The sequence below is a fragment of the Urocampus carinirostris genome, chromosome 10, assembly GCF_059441175.1.
Source record: "Urocampus carinirostris isolate Australia breed hairy pipefish chromosome 10, RoL_Ucar_1.0, whole genome shotgun sequence".
In the NCBI taxonomy this organism is placed as follows: Eukaryota; Metazoa; Chordata; class Actinopteri; order Syngnathiformes; family Syngnathidae; genus Urocampus; species Urocampus carinirostris.
In genome coordinates, this window is record NC_142358.1 from 8,055,770 (window position 1) to 8,076,097 (window position 20,328).

A 20,328-nucleotide genomic window follows, 5' to 3' on the forward strand; every position below is an offset into this window, starting at 1 on the left:
TATGACTGCACTGCAGGAAAGAGGTCTAAATATATTGGAAGCTAGAGCTCTTGTTGGTGATAGGAATGAGTGGATAGGTGTTGTGAAAGGATAGTGGGATGTTTAGATGTGTTCTAAGGGATGAGCAGGGCACCCGTATGATGCGGCAGGGGTAAACCAGTGAAAGCTGTCGGGCCCTGCGGTTGAACAGAAGAGTGTGTTGTTTCACCCTGACCCGAGTGACATGGCCGCTTTCTTGTGTCCCGTTTCATCTGGAGGGATGAAAGCATGACCAACTTGGGTGCCGAGGTGCTTAACTCGTTTGGGTGTTAGGGCATTTGGGTTGGCCATGGTCGAAAAAAAATTGTGTGTGTTTTTTGCTACTTTTTCCCTTTTTTATTTTCTTTGTTTTTGTATGTGTTTGTCTGTCGGTCACCTCTCTCGAGGGATATGACCAGGGTAGATAGCTAGATACATCGATCTATCTATCCAGCTATCTATCAATCTAGCTATCAATCTAGCTATCTAGCTAGCTATCTAGCTAGCTATCTAGCCAACTATCGAGCTAGTTATCTAGCTATTATAAGAACCACAGTCACTTTTAAGTAAAGACCCACTACGTACAGGTATAATCTATGTTTTTCTGCCGTAGGTATGCCGCGAATACCAGCGGGGCAACTGCACCCGGGGCGAGAACGACTGCCGTTTCGCTCACCCGTCCGACAGCACCATGATCGACACCAACGACAACACAGTGACGGTTTGCATGGACTACATCAAGGGCCGATGCTCACGAGAGAAGTGCAAATACTTCCACCCGCCCGCTCATCTGCAGGCCAAAATCAAAGCCGCGCAGCACCAAGTCAACCAGGCGGCAGCCGCCGCAGCCATGGTGGGCAGCGTCCATTTTTTTACATTTTTTACATTTCCTTACCTGACGTGGCATTTCACTGTTTAATGATTACAGCTTGGTGCCCTAAGCGTGAACACAGAAATTGCCCTTTAGAAGTCCAGGGAATGAAGTGTTGAATAAAAGTTGCCTTTTTCTTTTGTTTTTCAGAAGCGTAGTGTAAAAAATGAGTTGGAAATTATCTGTTCTGTGCACTTTCCAACAATTCGGTCAAATATAATCCAAATTGGGTTAGTTTTTTCATTGGCTGATGCACTAGTTACTGTACGTACTGTTTTTTTTAATAGTTGTATTTATTTATTATTCATTCATTCATTTTAAAAGAAAATGATCCAATTCGGAAAGGCTGTTGACTAATGATCCAATGCTTGGGTTATTTTGACCACACAGTATTTTTCATACAAAAGACGCCCAGGAATGTCTCAATATTTTGTAAAACATGGCCTTTTTAATAGAATGAAAAAGTTTTTTTTTAAATAAAAAAAAAATATATTCTATATTTTTTAATCAAAAAAATTGTGTAGAAAATACGGGTAGCCAAATTGGGTTATTTTTTAATTTCTAATTTGTTTTAACCGAAATGGCTCAATATTTACAATATGACCTACTCACTTTTTTAAGATAACGAAAAAGAGATTTTTAAATATGAAATGAAATGAAACGAAATGAAATTAAATGAAATGAAATGATCTGCATTTATATGGCGCTTTTCAAGTCAATGACTTCCCAAAGCGCTTTACATTGTGCTTCACATTTCCCAATAGCGGCCATGATCTGTGCAGCCATGTAAGGCGCTAACCTGCTTATTGGGGGTATTAGTGTCTTACCCAAGGACACTTCGACATGTAACACGGACAAGCCGGGATTCGAACTGGGATCCCTTAATCCTAAAACGATCGCTCTACCTCCTGAGCTACTGCCGCCCAAATAATATAAAAATAATAACATGTTTCGTTGTTTTATATAACACGTCCCTATTTTTTAACAAATGTGTTTGTTAATCAAACAACTTTTTTTAATGAAACATTTTGTGTTGTATATGGTGCTGTACTGCCACTTTTGTTTATAACACAAAACTCAATGTTGACATTTTTAAAACAATACTTCATCACCTATTTTTATGATTTTTTTAATGTGTTTTTTTCTTAAAAAAACAACAACAAAATAATGCTAAAATGAGAAAATATTTTTTGCCAAAGGAACAAAACATGTTTTTTAAATTAAAATAAGATATTAACACATAAAATCCGCGCATGGATGTGCAAGATTTTTTACTTCATTTGATGTATTTATTTGCAGCTTTATCAAACTATACATGCTATTAAATATACTATGCTACCTCTTGAGCATTCAATAGGCAATAAATCCCTATTTTCTCTTTCTAAACTGGTATGGATGAATGTTACAGTTACACGGCTAATGCCTGGAAGAAATCAAATATGTTGAAAAATGGAAAGCCTTTTCTGCATAGCATTTTCCTGCAGCACACTAGACAAGTTTTCACAGCACACGAGTGTGCCCTGGTGCACTAGTAATTGTGTTTTTACCCTTTTCCCTGCCCCAAATGTTCGGTCGGTGATGTTGAGTCGGTGTTTCTCAATCATCAGGGGCTCCCTCCAGTCCTGCCCCCCTTACCAAAGAGACCTGCACTTGAAAAAGCCAATGGTGCCACCAACATGTTCAATGCCGGAGTGTTCCAGTACCAACAGGCCCTGGCCAACATGCAGTTCCAGCAACAAGCCGCCTTCATCCCGTCAGGTGAGTGCGTGTGAAGGTCCCTCGTGCGATTTGCATGCTAGCTAGCTCACAGAGTGCTAACGCAACGTCACTTTTTCAATCTTTTTGCATTGTGGCACACTTTTAGTAGGCCATAAGTTTGGATAGCGGCGTCTAAATTAGGGTTCAGTTATCAAATCATCAGACTGATATACAGTCAGGAGATAAGAGAGGGTTATAGTGAGACATAGGATTCTGATTTGGTTGTATATATTTTTTAGTCTAAGTTGACAGCAAGTCAAGCAATTATATCATTTGTTTCCCTTTGCATGGACTTTCTTTTCAAAATGGAGGATTTTCCATAGAATATTTTATTCAAAAGGAGCAGCGCAAAGATTCAATTCATAAGTTAAGACTGTAGTTTCATCGAAATGACCCTGTGCTAAAAATGCCGTAACCACAGGGGATGTGCTATTTAAACCTGCTTTTTTTTTTTACCAGATGGTGAAAACTGCAACAATAAATACAACGCATTGAGCCCAATATGTTTGCGAACACAAAGTGCATAAACCTAACATCTGTCCAAACTATTTCATGATATAGTTTGTATATCATATAAACACTTTTAGAAACCTACAGCATTGCATTGTTAAGTCTTCAACATGGATGGGGATGGATTGGACATGCAACAGTCCTTTCAGCCATTGCGTGAGATTACAAATGACAACTACATCACAAGTCTCTTTGACTTGGCACGGAAAACCTGGAAGTAATATTATTTCGCTTTATTTGAAAAGCTCAAATAAACACTAAATATTAGTCTAGCTTTTTAATGAATTTACATGAAATGATCTGCATTTATATAGCGCTTTTCAAGTCAATGACTTCCCAAAGCGCTTTACATTGTGCTTCACATTTCCCAATAGCGGCCGTGATCTGTGCAGCCATGTAAGGCGCTAACCTGCTTATTGGGGGTAATTGGGGGTTCAATGTCTTACCCAAGGACACTTCGACATGTAACACGGACAAGCCGGGATTCGAACTGGGATCCCTTAATCCTAAAACGATCGCTCTTCCTCCTGAGCTACTGCCGCCCCATAATCAATTTTTAGAGTTTTATTATATCTTAAACAAAGTCAATTATTCATTAAAGAAAATTAGTTGCAGGGCAACACGCTCCCCCTGTTCGGTACTATAACTAAGCCTTGCAAGTGGGCAACATAAAGACAATTGAACCATTTTTTCTATGCCACAACCTGTATATTGATTTTTTTTCTCCTCTGCCAATTAAAAGATGAATAAGATGTACATTTATTTGTAAATCTGACTGCGCCTCACCTGACACTATGGGTACTAAGGGAATTTAGCCGTAACAATACATCACCGTCGTAGTCCCGATCCATAAATGCAAACACAAGTATTGATACCACGTCTGTACTGCTCACGCATCCAGTTTTCAATCACCTCTGTCAACATTTCCTTATAAAGCATGTCTGACATTTTAAAAATGACTTATCTACATTTTTTTGTGTTCCCCCTCCCTTTCCACTCGACCTCCTGTTGCAATGCATGATGGGCAGGCTCGATATTGTGCATGACGCCTGCAACAAGTGTTGGTAGGTGCCAGTTTTCATTACCAACTCTACTCCTATGTAAATCAACTATTGGGAGAATTTTGTGGGACCAAGCTCTTGTGTTTACCGTATTTTACAGACTATAAGGCGCATCAGATTATAAGGCGGTCCTTTGTAAAATAGTTTTAGGCATAAGACGCATTGGACTACAAGCAAGGTTTGTGCACCTTTTTCATGGGCAAATCCAAGCACTATTTAAGGACTTTCAAAGCCAATTTTCTAATTTCTCCAGTACCATTAAAAGAAAAAGAAATTAGTGTAAATCATATATTTTGCAGAGACATATATATATATATATATATATATATATATATATATATATATATCTGCGATTCACATATGTGATTATTAATATTGTGTGTGCATTTATCAAGGCATATTATTTTTAGATCTTGAGTAAATCGTGAATATATTCGTTGATTTTAACAATATGTGGGTAAATGTTTTTTAGACAAATTTCTCCCCTTACGGGTGTTTGGTAAAAATGGCCGTAATATATAGCTCACATTTTTCAGTTGCAGGAAATTACAATTTACCACTTGGCAACACTACCTTTTTCATGGTCCATAAAAGATGTGCATTCTTTATTTGCATTCCTTGCACTAATACACATTTCATACTGCCCTGTTTAAGTATCCTCTTAGGTGCAATGATGCTTCACAAGACAAAGCTTTATAAAGAATCCACCAATCCATAATTTGCGCCACTTATCCTCAGTAGGGTCGCGGGGGTGCTCGAGCCCATCCCAGCCATCTTCGGGCAGTGGGCAGGGGACACCCTCAACTGGTTACCAGACAGTTGCACACGGAGACGTACAATTCACTCACTCATTCACCCCAGATAAAATTTGGACTGGCCAATTTACATGCATGTTTTTGGAATGTGGGCGGAAACTGGAGTGCCCAGAGGAAACCCACGCAGGCATGGGAAGAACATACAAACTCCAGCTGGAATTTAACCCTAGACCGTGGGGTTGCTTGCTAACCGCCAACCGTACAAACTAATGCCAGTGAATTCCTGTAAATCACTCGGGAAGAACAAATGCAATGTCAATGTGAAGGTACAAGAGAGCAGTATTGGCATCATTTTAAAGTAGACTTGTTGAGAAATTCAGCAGTTTCACGAGCTGAAAACACATTAAAAATCAAACATTTTCACGGATCCCAAGCACTTGTACGTTTGTAATTAAAACTAGAGTAAGTGAAAAGATTACAAAAAAAAAAAGATTGAGAAAGATTGACAAACCTGGATTCCCCATTAAAATGATTCAGTTCATTCATGAATGGTGGACAAATGTAGTAGCATTTTATTGTGATTATGCATTTCCAATTTTATTAACTTTTTTTTCCTGTCAGTAAATTGAAGCAGATTTAAAGGTGCACCTTTCAATTCCTGGCAAACTTGTTTTTTTTAGGTACGACTTATAGTCCAGAAAATATAGTATTTATTTCCCCCCCTTTTGAAGTAGTTCTCTTCTGCACCTAATGCCCGTTTTAATGGCCCTTACTAACACTTCATTATGTCATCAGGATATAAACCTGAGAGATTTTATTTTCCGTCTTGTTATATTATCTGTTTAAAGAGCTCTTCTTCAAAACATAATGCAATTTAGTAGCGTATTTTCCAGACTTTAGGTGGCACTAAGCAAATTTCAGAGCTTGCCACAAGAGAGCGCTCTAGACTTATAGATGGTAATCAGTTGATGGACACAGTAGTGGCGTGCAATACAAACTCAGAAGTTTTTCTTTAATGTTTTGTTAAAAAAAACGCATAAATATTTCCATACAAAATTTCAAAGCAATGTTACGCAAACAAAACTGTATGACCAAATTGTATGAAATATTCAAAGTTTTAGAAAATAAGCTTAAACAAACATGCCTGAGGGAAACATAAGTTACAAAAAACACGACTTGTTTTACAAATATTATTAGTTTTAAAATCCATCTTTGTTGTGAGATAGCTTAATGTATATGTATTTTTATGTCATGTAAATGTATATATATATTTTTAATTTATTTTATTTTATTTTTTTCAAAAAACAACATGATCAGCAAAACAACTTCAAGTACCATATATGCTCACATATAAGCCTACATCGCATGTATGAGACCCCCTGAACCTGCTCTAAAATGGCCACATACTAAGAGAAATTCAGAATATTAATGAAGCGTGTACCTAATCATTAAAAAATATTTAATCATTTAGTTAAAAAAAGAGTAATAAACTGGTAAAAAGATAAAAATATAACATTTTTGAGCCATTTGCTGTTCCCTTTAGCAGCTCTTCACTGATAGACTTGTTCACCATTTTCGTATTTCTCAATTGTTTCCCTCTGCGACTCGATCATTGTTCTCACTCTTTACCACTTTTCTTTCCCGTTATCATTAGTATTTTTGGGACCCAATATTATGGCCGTGCTGCCCATATATCCGGACATCCTGTGTGGAGTTTGTATGTTCTCCCCGTGCTTGCGTGGGTTTCCTCCGGGCACTCCGGTTTCCTCCCACGTTCCAAAAACATGCATTTCAGGTGAATTGGCCGGTCCAAATTGTCCCTAGGTGTGAATGAGCGAATGAGTTGTCTGTCCCTGTGTGCCCTGCGATTGGCTGGCAACCAGTTCAGGGTGTCCCCTGCCCACTGCCCGGAGATGGCTGGGATGGGCTCCAGCATCCCCGCGACCCTAATGAGGATAAGCGGTACGGCTGATGAGATGAGATGATATATATATATATATATATATATATATATATATATATATATATATATATATATATATATATATATATATATATATATATATATATATATATATATACAGTAAGACCTCAGTTATCGCGGTTAATGGGGACCAAAACCACCCGCGATAAGTGAAAATCCGCGAAGTAGCGGCGCACCTTCAAAAAGAAAAAAATTAAGAAAAAAAAATTATTATTTTTTTAAGAAAATATTTTTTAGACCCGGTTAATGGGGAGCAAAACCACCGGCAAAAAGTGAAAATCAGCATTGTTTATATTAGAGGTATCACAAATTAAAAAAAAAGCCCCAAATTGAAAATTCTGCTTGAAATGCATCCTTTCACTAAAAGCAGCTTTTCTCACAGATTTTCTTGGAAACGAGTATTTCCCAAAAACTTTGCAATTTTCAACTTTTGTTGTCTAAACAATGGTAAACACTAGAAACATACATTTTTCTAATGAAAGAGGAGAGTTTCAGCTTACTTTTGGTGTGTCTTTTGTCTAAATAGCTACTGAGCAAAATTTTCTGAATGCCTTCAAAAATGAATCAAAATGGCAAAAATTTCCCATTTGAGAGAAACGTCTAGCATTGAAAGAGTTAATCGTACTTTTAGCATAATAACTAGTTTTTTCATCCCTAAGAAAGAGAATTGTCATCGCCTGGTTGAATATTTGAAAGTTTCATAGCTAATATATGGTGAAGCTAGGTATAGGACAAATACCCCTACAGATTTTGAATCTGGGAGACAAAGCGTTTTTTAATTTAATTAAACAATTGCTATTTCGGTACGAACCTTTTATAAAAGGTATAAAATATTTATCAAAACCAAATTTTTGTTGAGATTGTACGGCAAATTAATGCTCGACAGTCTTAAAGCTGAGCAGAAAACTAAAAACAGCATCTGCCTATCCTCCTTCTCTATCTGGATAATCAACAATTTGTAGAACAAATATAACGCTGTTAGTAATATGCTTATTATGCAATAGTAGCTCCACACAAATGGTATGAGCTAAGGTTTAGGTTAGAGTTTTAGTTAAATTCAGACACAGCACTGGTAACTTAGCTGAGAGGATTCTGTTACACTCATAAGGCTTGAGGTTTGATTCGCAGTCAAGGTGTTACGAATTCTAAGTTTGGGATTTTTGTTGGAGTAAAACCCTAACCATAGCGCCAACCAAAAACATGAATGCAGAACTTTTACTGCCTTAACTGGGGCTCTAACACACACATCTGTGAGTCTTATACAAGGATCATACCATTTGAGCTACCAGTGCTGTAAGCAATACCAGTTGTAACACTAACCCTATCTACAATCATAAGCATAATTTTAGGGTTTGGATTTTATTTGAAATTTATGCCACGCTCATAGCTCAACTGATATAGTGCTTGTATAGTACTCTCAGGGTGCTGGTTTTGATTCCCAGTCAAGGCACTACAAATTTTACAATTTTTGTTGCAGCAAAACCCTTACCCTTGTACTTACCAAAATTTAACTTGAACTGTCTTGACTGGGGATAGAACCCACAACTCTATGATATTGAATCTGGCATTTCCTCATTTGAGCTACCAGTGGTGTTATAGATTTAAGCCAAAACTCTAAGCCTTACCAAAGCTCCAGCTAAAACCATAACCCTGATAACACCCATAACCATAACCCGAGCTCCAACCAAAAACTTAGTTCCAAACACTAACTGACTAACCATGGCTCCAGCGCTAGTAAAAGTAAAAACCTTAACCCCAACTAAAGCCTGAACTCTAACTCCAACCGAAAACATAATCCTAGCCCCAACCAAAACCTTAACTCCCAAATTCGTACTGGCTTAACAGTTGAATGACCCCACAACGCTGTGAGTGCCAGGTATTCTACTTGTCGAGCTAACAGTGCTGCATTCTATTTTGATCAAAATTGTAACTAACTCTAGCTTTTACCAAAAACAACTAGTTACAGGAAATAGCCCAACCAAAGCACTTGCTCAAACACTAACGATCAATAATGGCTGCAACATAGAGACCTGGGCCCCAAGATTTTTGATAGGGATCGAATCCATAGGGTTGTGCACAGAAATCAGACAGCTTACCAGTTGAGCTACCAATGCAAAAAAACCCCAACCCTAGCTTCCACAGAAACATTAACCTTAAAAATGTCCCTGCCTTGATTGGGGATAAAACTGTAAATGTAATGCAGCCATTTTACCAGTTGAGCTACCAGTGCTTCTAGCATATTTGACCAAAACTTTAACCCCTAACCTGAGCTCCATCCAAGAGTAATACAGGCATTTTGCCATTTATGCTACCAGTTCTGAACACTCTAACCCTGTACTTAAAAAAAAGGAGTAGTTACAAGTGGGTGGGTTTCAACCCACCTCACTTTTAAAGCCACAGCGCTTCAAACTCGATGTATGGGTTATTTTTATATTTTCAACTTAATTAAATGTTTTTATCATATTGTAATTTATATTCCTGATATACTTATAGGCATTTTGTATGTTATTGTGTTTTTTCACCCGTCAAGTACCCATGATGCATGGTGCTACTCCAGCCACTGTGTCCGCAGCCACCACATCTGCCACAAGTGTTCCCTTTGCTACCGCCTCAGCCAATCAGGTTTGTTCTTTTCTCGTTTGCCCCGCCCTCCGATGTGTGCGGCCGATTATGATTTATGAACGAAAGCATGACGCTAACTTTCTGTCAACTTGACAACTGATTTGATTATTTTATTTGATGTGGTTTTGTTTTTTTCCACTCTTTTTGTTTTAGATTCCGATAATATCTGCGGAGCATCTGTCGAGTCACAAATATGTGACCCAGATGTAGAGGCCTCAATCATAAAAAGTATGTATGATTCCTATCAAAATGTCCTAAGATCATATTATCAACAATGCAGTGGTTGGCTTGGATCAAGTGTTGATTATTTATTTAAAAACCTTTTTTAAAATGATTTGTAATTACTATACCTGTAGAGCACAGGTGTCAAACAGGCGGCCCGCGGGCCAGATCAGGCCCGCTAAGGGATTGAATCCGGCCCGCGAGACAACACTCAGAGAAGCGCAAGAGAAAAACAAGCTGCAGGTTGAAATATGTCAATTTGATGTTGCTAAAGCCAGATGCCTCTCACAAAGACACTGTACTTGTATTTATTTCTCTCTATCTTTCTGTTCCACCCCTTTTCTCCCATTCTGTCTCTGTCTCTTTCACTCTCTGTCTCTCTTTTTCTCTTCCTTTGTTGCTCCTTGTCTCTTTCTCTCTGTGTGTCTTTGAACCTCTTTTGCTCTGACTTCCTTTTTTCCTTTTCTCACTTTTCTCTTTCTCTCTTCATACCCTTTGCGCTTTCTTTTCTCCTTTCTCTCCTTCTGTCTTTCTATTTATCTTTGGATTTCTTTCTTCCTCTCCCTTTCTTTTCACCCTCTCTCACGACTTTTTATCTTTTGTTTCTCACGCCCTCTCCCTCCCTGCCTCTTTTTCTTTCTTTGTCCTGCCCTATCATCTTTTCCCTCCCTCTTTCTCTTAAATCTAAACTTAAAACTCACTTCTACTCCATAGCATATGAATAACCTACTCTTCTCGTCGGCTGAAAAATAGTCTGTGTAATATAGTGTGGTGATCTGTGAAGCCCTTTGAGACTCTTCGTGATTTAGGGCTATACAAATAAAAATGACTTGACTTGACTTGACTTATTTCTGTATCTCTCTTTTTCTTTCTCTTTAATCTACTAGTCCGGCCCCCGACAGAACGTTTGTTCTATCGTGTGGCCCCCGAGTTAAAATGAGTTTGACACCCCTGCTGTAGAGTATGGTTACCAGGATTTCGGAAATAGAAATCTGAATGCTGTAGACCCCGGGATACGACATTAATCTGTTCTGAGGTGGGGATTGCAAAGTAAAATTGCCGGATAGTGGGGGATAGTAATTTATGGCAATGAGCTAATGCCTCCTAAACCCCCGCTACTCCAAATAAAAATGCTAAAAAATAGTGTAGATCTACACTAAGTACCACCTATTAGAAATATATGAGAATATGATTGAATTGCATTATATTTATTTAAACATGTAGTAGAGGAATAAAATCAGATTTAACTTTGTTGTGACATGACTTGAGCTGGTACAGTGGAGTAGCGGGCAAAGACAGAAGGTGGTAAGAGACGGTGAAGCCCGATACAAAAATAAATTGATTTCGAAACTTCCACTTGCTTTGATTGTGTCTTGATTCTTAGAAATTTCCTTGAATCCCGATTGGCTACAGCCATGTTACTTACCGAGGGTAGCAATTTGTATGTCTTCTGTATATTTCTTGACAATCTATATTTCCATTGTTATCATGTTATTTGCTTCTCCTTTTAGCATCACTGTCACATATGGAATTCATAGCGGATAAATAGAGTATAAAAAGTACAGTTTTGTAATGCCATCTCACAAATTCTTTAGAGAGCACACGAGAGTCTGAACTGACTAAAAATAAAGGCATTATGGGACGTAATTCAGCCAAGAGCGTAGCAACATTTTCATGATACCATGACGCAAAATAATAGCTGACCAGTATCATATATTTACTCTGTCTAATAACAGACAGGCATCTTTGAAACATAACACGTTATGCGCACAAACACAGCAACATTTGATTTTTGTGAATTTTTTGTGCATGTGAAATAATGTGTTATCTTTGTCATATCTTTGGGACAATGCAATAGAAAAGAAATGAAAAAACGTCTTTTTTCACAACGTGAAGTGAAAACTAGAGCCACACGTGCGGGGCCAATTGGGCTCCATGGCAACCGTGACAAAAACGTCATAAAGCGGAGTTGCCGTGTCTACTGTACACATGCTTAAAAGAGCTTCTCCATTTCTGGTTACTGTCCAAACGTTTCCTTTTTTTCCAGGCATGGTGTATTGGAAATATAATTGTATAATTTGAAAGAGCAAAATTCAGCACACCTTTCGTTCATGTATAATCCACGCCTTCCTTCCCATGCACTGCCTACCATTCGCTACTGGTGACACACAGCTAAATATCTGTATACAAGCTAACCCCCTGATTTCAGTATTTTATTTAATAGTTGTAAATTTGTCTTAGATACTAGTATATATGGTAGGAAGATAATGAGAAATTCAGCACCCTCGTACTCTGTGCTAGTACTTTGCAGGTAAATGTAAACATGCCCACCCTTTGGAAATTATTGTCAAAGAAATTAGCATTGTGTCATTCAGTACTATGCTCTATTGTTCAGCCTACATTTGTAGCCTCCCCTTTACATTATAAAGACTGATGGTAATGGATATTTTTAAAGCACAATGTATTAATCCACCAAAAAAATGTTTTTTAGGTGTTAACAATTTGTCCAGTTTAACAGTTGCGTAATGGCAGCCAATATTGTCTTTAACATGAAACCAGACTGGAAGTCAGTTAGGGTCTGACAAAATTCTGTAGTAAAGCGGGATTCTACTGCACTTCATTTTGAGTTATTTTTCTTCTTTTTTATAATGGCAATCATTTAAACTGTGTAACCCGCATAACGTTTTTTGTGCCATCTTACAATAATGTCCTTACTTACAGTATATTTCTTTTGTTTTTACCTAGGTGGATCCGGATCTCCGAGACAGGCCATTGACTGGGCGACCCAAACAGGACCCGGCTCGTCCTGGTCGAGCGTTTTTGGAATTTACCCGACTCACTTCACGCACTCCGAATTCATTTGTCCGTGAAGGCAAACCGCGTTTACCTTTATCCACCGGGCACACTCTGAATGTCGGGGAGGAAAAAACGTCCGCCTCGTCTTTTCGTACATTCGTTTTTCCGGATGTGTTTACACGAAGGTGCACCTTATATTTCAGTTGAAAGAGACGAAGGAAGGAAACGTTCATGTTCTTGTGAATCAACGTAAAAAAAAAAGGCCATACTCGTGCTAAAACGCCAATGGTACAAGCCAAGCAACGGGCTTTCCCTTTAAGACGTCAATACCCGTCTCCGGTCCCGTCACGACCCCTCACTGCTGATTACGAAATCCTCAAATCTTCCGAGATGGAGAATTAGCGTTTGGTCGCCATGACCATTGCAAGTGTGATTTTTTTTTTTTTAAATTATCATTTACTTGTTTTTATCATTTTTTTTCCTCTTAGTGTTGTTTTAAGAATATTTATTTGTCTGAATTTTCAGTGGTAGGGGAGGTTCATATAAGCAAGGTTTACACATCAATTTGCACTTCATTTTGTGCTGTTGTGCATGCAATTAATTCAAAGAAAATTAAAAAAAAATGATTATCCTGTTCTGAAATTAGACAACTCTTTTAGAGTATACCCTCATGGGATATAGTATTTGTCTGTTTTTATTTAGGGTTTGTTAGGGGAAATGTCCATATAGCAGGGCAGAGAAACCTACAGTTATTGGCTCAGAACCCCCAAAACCTCTGATAAAACCATTGAAATAACAAAACAGCATATAGTAAGTAGTAGTACTTGCATATAATATGTGTCTAGATTATTAAATAAAATTCTAAGTATAATAGAAAAATTAGATCATTTTTCCCTTTAGTGTGATCTGACTTGAGCTGGTCAAGTAGCAGGTGGATGCAGAGATGACAACGGCAGATTAAAAAAGATACGGATTTAGAAGACTTTGTTGCTTTAATCGCCTCTTTATTTTTAATAATAGCCACAATCATTGATTAGTTATGGCCATGCAACTAAGGAGGCTAACGATGTGTGTGCCTTCTTCCTAAGTCTTCATAATTACAAGCTTTGTTTCCATGGTTATATTGTTTTTGCTTCTCCCTTTAGCATCACTGCAAGCCTTGGGACCCATACAGAATAAAGTACAAAAAATACAGTAATGCATCGCCGACTCACAAAATATTTACAAAGCAGATGACATTTTTGACTGAACTAAGAGAAAGGCATTGTGGGAGGTAATTCATCCAATAGCAAATGGGCTTCCTCATTATGTGGACTGGCATCTTGTATGATGTCGAACCAATAGCAGACAGGTATCTTAGAGACCTAACTTGTCGTATGCACAAGAACACTAAAAAGTATTTGGGCTTGCAAAATAATGTGTTGTTGTATAGTGGGGGAAACGCCATAAAGAGGGACCAAAAGGCTCTTTTACAGCACTGTAAAGAGAAAATATCAATAAGGCAACATCACTATATCCCCTGGGTCTACTGTACAACCTTTCATCTTTGCATTTATAATAATGGTGCAACTGTGCACAATTATTAGTGTACAGAACTTTATATTCATCCCTCTATACATATTACACATAGTCAAAATAATCAAAAAAACAATTCAGTGATCGCTGAAGCTGACAGTAATGTTCATAAAGAAAACAAGCCCTAAATTATGAAGCACTACCAAGCACCTTGTAAATATTTTTGCCTATTTATCCATACACTCGTTCTTTTTCCTTTTTCTCTTTTACGTCAGTATTATTTGTTTATCCTCGAGTGCCATTTCCAAACACGCAGCCAACAATGTTCATTATGTCGTCAGTGAAAATCAAGACAATTTTAATTCTAATTTACCGGCAATCTGAGTGCACTGCGGCACAACATTGCCCCCATCTGTCAGCCTCAGTACTACAACAAACATCTGGTGTGCTATTCACTACATTGCCTCGCAAAAGTTTAAGCCCTCTAATACTTATTTGACATATTGCCATACTTCAAGTCAAGGCATGGTTATTTGTATAGCCCTGAATCAGGCTTAAAACCTATAGATAACAAACACAAAATATTTTATAAGAATCAACAACATTGGAAACACAATCGTGAAAAGAAACTAAAATGATTCAACATTTTATACAGTGCTGTGCTCATCAAAAATATAAAATAAAATTAGGCTGTGCAAAAATATTGCCCCCCAATAGGGGGACAATATTTTTGCCACACCTTCTTTTCAGTTTTTCATTTTAAAAATAATAATAAATGCTGGAGTCATTTGGTTCAACTTCACGATTGTGTCTTACACATTATTGATTCTTAGAACATGTTTTTAGTTTTTTAGTTTAAGTTTGAAGCCTAAAATGTGGCGATATGACAAAAAGTATGCTTTGTTATTCCGAGTACTGTTATCAAAATTGATGTGTGCACCCTGCTTCAAAGATGAACTGCAACCCATTTACCGTTTGTTAGTTCAATTAGTTTTATATTATTTATTGGAATGAAAAAATAAGGTTACGATTGTAATCCTCATCTAAAGCCTTAGAATGTACAATTTGGGTCAAGACAATGCAACGTGATCCGTGCCATTTTATCCGAAGTTTGCATTTATCTGGAAACTCGTGAGGCGTGTTGCCTCATCTTTACCCAGAATTCTGTATACGTATGTCTCGATGTTCGTATGTTGTACGTGGTGCATACCGACCATATGCATATTAGTGTTTTTTTGTGTTTTCCTGAAGAAAAAAAACGTTTTCTATGAGTACTCAATAGAAAGGAAAAGGTGAATACAGTAAGTCGCTTTGGCAACCGTCGCCTATGACAACCGTTTAGCATTTTAATGAGTGTAATGGTTTGTAACTAGTGCTTTTTATTTAAAAGAATATATATAAAGTATATTGTTCTTGGATGTTTTATTTTCTACTGTATCCATTTCAAGTAGTATTTGTCGGACATTTTTACTCTTCTTGGAAATTGGGCCATGTTGGGAAAACAAGCTGCATCTGTTTTATTTTCTTTTTTCCCAGACGTTCACCCAGCAAACAAAACAGAAAAGGGGGGGTGATAAAGGTTGACTTTTTGCACTTCTGTACATAGTAAAAAAAAAAAAAGATGAGAGAAAAAATGTATATTGAGATCTTATTTTGAATAGAAAAAAAACCCAAACAAAGTCAGGATAACCACAGAAAAAAAAAGCTGGAAAAAAAATCACTTGCATCCAAAGGGCGTAGGTTTGTCATTCTCTTGAGGCGCACCCTTTCAGGAACAGCCAATGTCGCTCTTGTTTTCATTTATTCATTTAATTATTCTGCAGCTTGTAATTAGCCCAGGAAGCGTCTGAAGGAGGAGAGGGACAGTACATTACCCCCTGCCCAATGCACTGTCAATGGGTATGATTTCATGCAGGCAATAATTAGATTGGAAATTAAATATTGCTAATAATCCGATTATGTGAAGCCGTGCAAACACGCACAATAATCTGATAAATGTATTAGTCAGACTGTGAATTTTCTGATTTCAGTGGTTTGGTTAGTCCTTACATTTTCTGATTACTCGTGCATGGAGACGCATTTGAGTCATTCAATTGCTTACGGAGAGGCGAAGTTTTCCTCGTCCAGGATGTTTGAATACATAAAAGCACTGTGGCACTTGTAGTACAGAGATGAATGATACACGCAAACTTACACGCTTAAAAAAGCCTTATTTATTCTTTATTTTCCGCCCCCACGGTGAAATTCTAGAATTGTATCCATCCATATATAGTGTAAGTCTATGCTTCAGAGCACAACTTATAAACAGATGTGACGCAGCAATTGAGCTCATTTTTGGAACACAAGGGAAACAAGCACAATACTGTAATTCCTTGCTACTACAAACTTCGTACTTTGCGTCCTCAGAGTGCCGTGGATTAAAATATATCTATTTAAATACCTTAAGGGACAGGGTATACTATTTAGGGCCATCTTTTAGTACAAAAACTTCTTCTTCCAGTAAAAAAAAAAACTTGATTTCAATAACAGGCAAAAAACATGAACTATCAAACGAATGTTGATTTTTTTATAAATGTTCATTTGTATTTCTTTTACATAGCGGAATCCATTCCAAGTAGTCGCCGCTTTGTTTTTCCAGCATCATATTACTAAGGTGTGCTCATTTGTCACTGGTTTTCATTCACATTAGACAACACAGTGCCATCTAGGGGTCAAATATTACACAACCTACTGTTAACAAATAATAATCAAAAATTGTACTTGGTGCACCGTTGCAGAGTGCATTTATTTTTCAGTTCAGGCTAAAATTAATTTCATGGTGTGGCTGCGATAAAATATCCACAGTTGACTATCGCTGTTGACCAGAGCAAATCTGTGACTTGACTGACGTCTTTTTTTTTCAGTTCTTTCTGCCTGAAATGAACTGCATCGGTGAAGTCATGTTCTATCATTGACCTATTGCTGTGAGCGGGGGCCTGCAAGGCGCATTTTTGTTGTCTGTTTAACAAAAAGTGCACTGCACTCTTGCGGCCTTAATCTATATTCCGGCTCTTTTTGCTGTTATTTCCACCTAAAATCCACTGCACTTGTGTGGCTGTGATCCTTTATCCCTAATCCCATATTGCTGCAAGCAGGGACAGGCAGAAGGAACTTTTGTCCGGAGGCGTGCCGTTTTGGCCTGCCTAAAATGAAATGCACGATTGTGGCCACGTTCCATTGTCCCCAGTCGACTAGAGTGGTTTTTTTTTCGGGCCTCTGAAACATGCCATTGTGGCCCACGTAAAACGAACTGCACTGTTTTGGATTCGATACAAAATCACCAGTTGACTATTATTGAGAGCAAGGTCTAAGAGAGTGAATGTTAAAAATGTGAGGCTTCTTTGGGGCTTTTTTATATAAAGCAGGGCTTTGTTGTCCTTGTTAACTGCGATTAAAAAAAAAGAGATTAAAGTACCTTGCTAAATTTGGCGAGTGTCATGAACAAAATTATTTATTTAATATCAGAAGTTGAAGGCAGAAATTAAATGTACTTGCGTAATGACGTTCATCCCGCTTCGCCCTTGTATCCAGAATACTCGGAAAATGTATGGAGGGTTACTTGTTCGTCTTCCTGTATTCAAACAATTCATTCCAAATCTGATTATTGCCTGCATGTAAACAAAGTGATTGTGTCTTTAACTGGGAGAAAAATGCATGTTAATAATGTAAACACGTTTTAGAAAATGAAGAGAGCAAAAAAACGTACCAAGACCGAAGAAAACCATGTTACAGAGAAAGATGTATTTACAATACCCATACACATATGTTGAGGAATAAGATACTCACTGAAAAAAAATAGAATAGTTGTTTATTTGAGAAAAATGTAAAGAAAACAAATAAATCCTGAGACGCAATATACAACTTAGCATTCAACGTGTTCTTCTGTTTATGTAAACCGTGCTTTTTTCGGGGATTTGGTCAGCAGACCGGATCATTTCCCACCTGCGATCAGTGCGCATGCTTCGTTTGATATAATACAATTAATTTTTCTTGTCTTATTTTATAGGGGGGTTATTTTTCCGATTTTTTGTGCTATAATGGTGTATTCTGCCCTCTGCTGTTTACATTTGTTTGAGAGTGCACCCCCCTACTCCCTTTTTTCACTGCCCCCCGTGTGTCAGTCGAGAAATGAAATCCTAGTCCAAAGCCATAACATGTTAAATATGAATGGAGGTGAGCTAAAGCTCATGTTGTCTGTTTTCCCAGGGGGCCTGCATTGCTATCTTTTATTCTCACTGTTATGGATTAAAAACACGTAATAAAAAACGATAAAGCAATTTAATGCATTCCTTGAATGGTGTTTTTGCCAAAAAGTACCGGTACTCACTTTCCTTTCAGGAGCCGAATGGCTGCAGTACACAGTCCAGCCACTACATGGCGGCACAACTTCGCTGCCTGAAAATACATAAAAGCAGGATGTCATGTCATGAAATTAATTTTAGTGTTACTTTATAATAAATGCTCAGTAGAGAGTAGCGAGTCAGTCAGAGTTTGTGTTTTTCCAGTAGAACTAAACTGCAAACTATGACAAATGTAGTTCATGAATTTTCACACCAATAGGGTGCACAGTGTTAAAAGGTGCAATCTCCGCAGCTGGTTCGATTTCTATCCATCCATCCATTATTTGCACTGCTTATCCTCAGTAAGGTCGCGGGAGTGATGGAACCCATCCCAGCCATCTTCGGGCAGTGGGCAGGGGACACCCTGAACTGGTTACCAGCCAGTCGCAGGGCACACAGGAACAGACAACTCACTCGCTCATTTACACTTGGGACAATTTGGACCAGCCAATGAACCTGGCACACAGATGGCCTCTGCTGCGGCCGCCTTACAACCACACAGACAAGCATACAAGAGTGAGTAAAGCAGGAGAAAAACTCAGTTTGGTTTTGGTTTATTTAAGAATTGATTACAAAGTAAAACCAAAGATCAGACTTTTGGGAGTTTGTTTTTCAGCTTTGCAATTCTCTCACGGCTGCTCGGTTTCCATGTTCTTACCGGCAATGTGAGTGCACTGCGGCACGACATTGCCCTGATCTTAGCGTAGAAATCAACACACCATAGCAGACGAAAACACAGAAAGCATTCAATGGAGGGGTAAGGTTTTAGATTTAATTAATATTTGGGGGCGCAACTCAGTTCAGCCTCTGGTAGTACAATAACTTTCAAATTGTGGGATACGCCAAGGCGTTAGTATCCATGAGTACTTCCGCAAACAATGGACGCATTGCGTGTGTCGTCACGTGTCCTTTTCTGGGCATGCAGGACATGGTGTGGTTCAAACAGAAGTTGCATATATGTCGCATTTAATTGAAAACGTGAACGATCTCACAAGAAAAAAACATTTTGCCCAAAATCGGAATTAAGAATTATGCTCTGCTGTGTGAGCCTAGCCTTATGCCCACACTTCACTCTTTAGCGGTGACGCCCACTTCACCCTTAATCTAAGCTACTCTGCCGCCTTGCGTAGCGTGCCATACAATTTGAAGAAAATCAGACTTTTATGTGTGCCTTATGGGCGGGAAAAAACAGTAAATAACTCTGATATTAACATTCCGAAGTAAAAATACATTACTTTTATTAATCATACATATAAAACAATTATTAATCATACATATAAAACATTCTCAATATTTGGTATATATATATATATATATATATATATATATATATATATATATATATATATACTTTCTTAAAAGTAAAAAACAAACTGAAACATAGCAAAAATAAAAGCAAATACTTACATCAGGTTGAAATGACATAGGGTGCAGGAAATTGTATTTTTTATAACTGCAAGTAGAGTATATAGTATATTTTTATTTTTTTATTTTTTGCATCCTTAAGTAATGGAATATAAAACTATCCATCCATCCTTCCATTATCTGCACCGCTCGCTCATTCACACTGGACAATTTGGACCGGCCAATTAACCTGACATGCATGTTTTTGGAATATGGGAGGAAACCGGAGTGCCTGGAGGAAACCCACACAAGCACGGGGAGAACATGCAAACTCCGCACAGGAAGGTTGGCAGCTGGATTTGAACCATGACCTCAAAACTGTGCCGCACAGGCGCTAACCACCGCGCCGCCGTGCTGCCCAATACAAAACTATATATAAAACAAATTAAATAATAAAGATTTATTTTCCCATAGTTTAATCCGGTCGTAAGGA

The 20,328-nt window shown here is 37.9% G+C and overlaps 1 protein-coding gene across 3 annotated transcripts in view; it reads left to right on the forward strand.

Annotated features, from left to right (window-relative positions):
* Window positions 1-18,428, forward strand: part of LOC148357607 (muscleblind-like protein 1) — a 144,044-nt gene extending 125,616 nt beyond the window's left edge. For 2 of the 3 annotated variants that reach the window (XM_088345129.1, XM_088345128.1), the window contains exons 5-10: window positions 632-871; window positions 2,497-2,647; window positions 4,186-4,221; window positions 9,488-9,579; window positions 9,733-9,807; window positions 12,547-18,428. In XM_088345129.1, coding sequence (XP_088201255.1) covers window positions 632-871; window positions 2,497-2,647; window positions 4,186-4,221; window positions 9,488-9,579; window positions 9,733-9,789 — 576 coding nt within the window. In that variant the 3' untranslated portion in view covers window positions 9,790-9,807; window positions 12,547-18,428. The remainder of the gene's footprint in view (window positions 1-631; window positions 872-2,496; window positions 2,648-4,185; window positions 4,222-9,487; window positions 9,580-9,732; window positions 9,808-12,546) is intronic. The other variant, XM_088345131.1, reaches the window with a different exon arrangement.
* The last annotated feature ends 1,900 nt before the right edge of the window (window positions 18,429-20,328 follow it).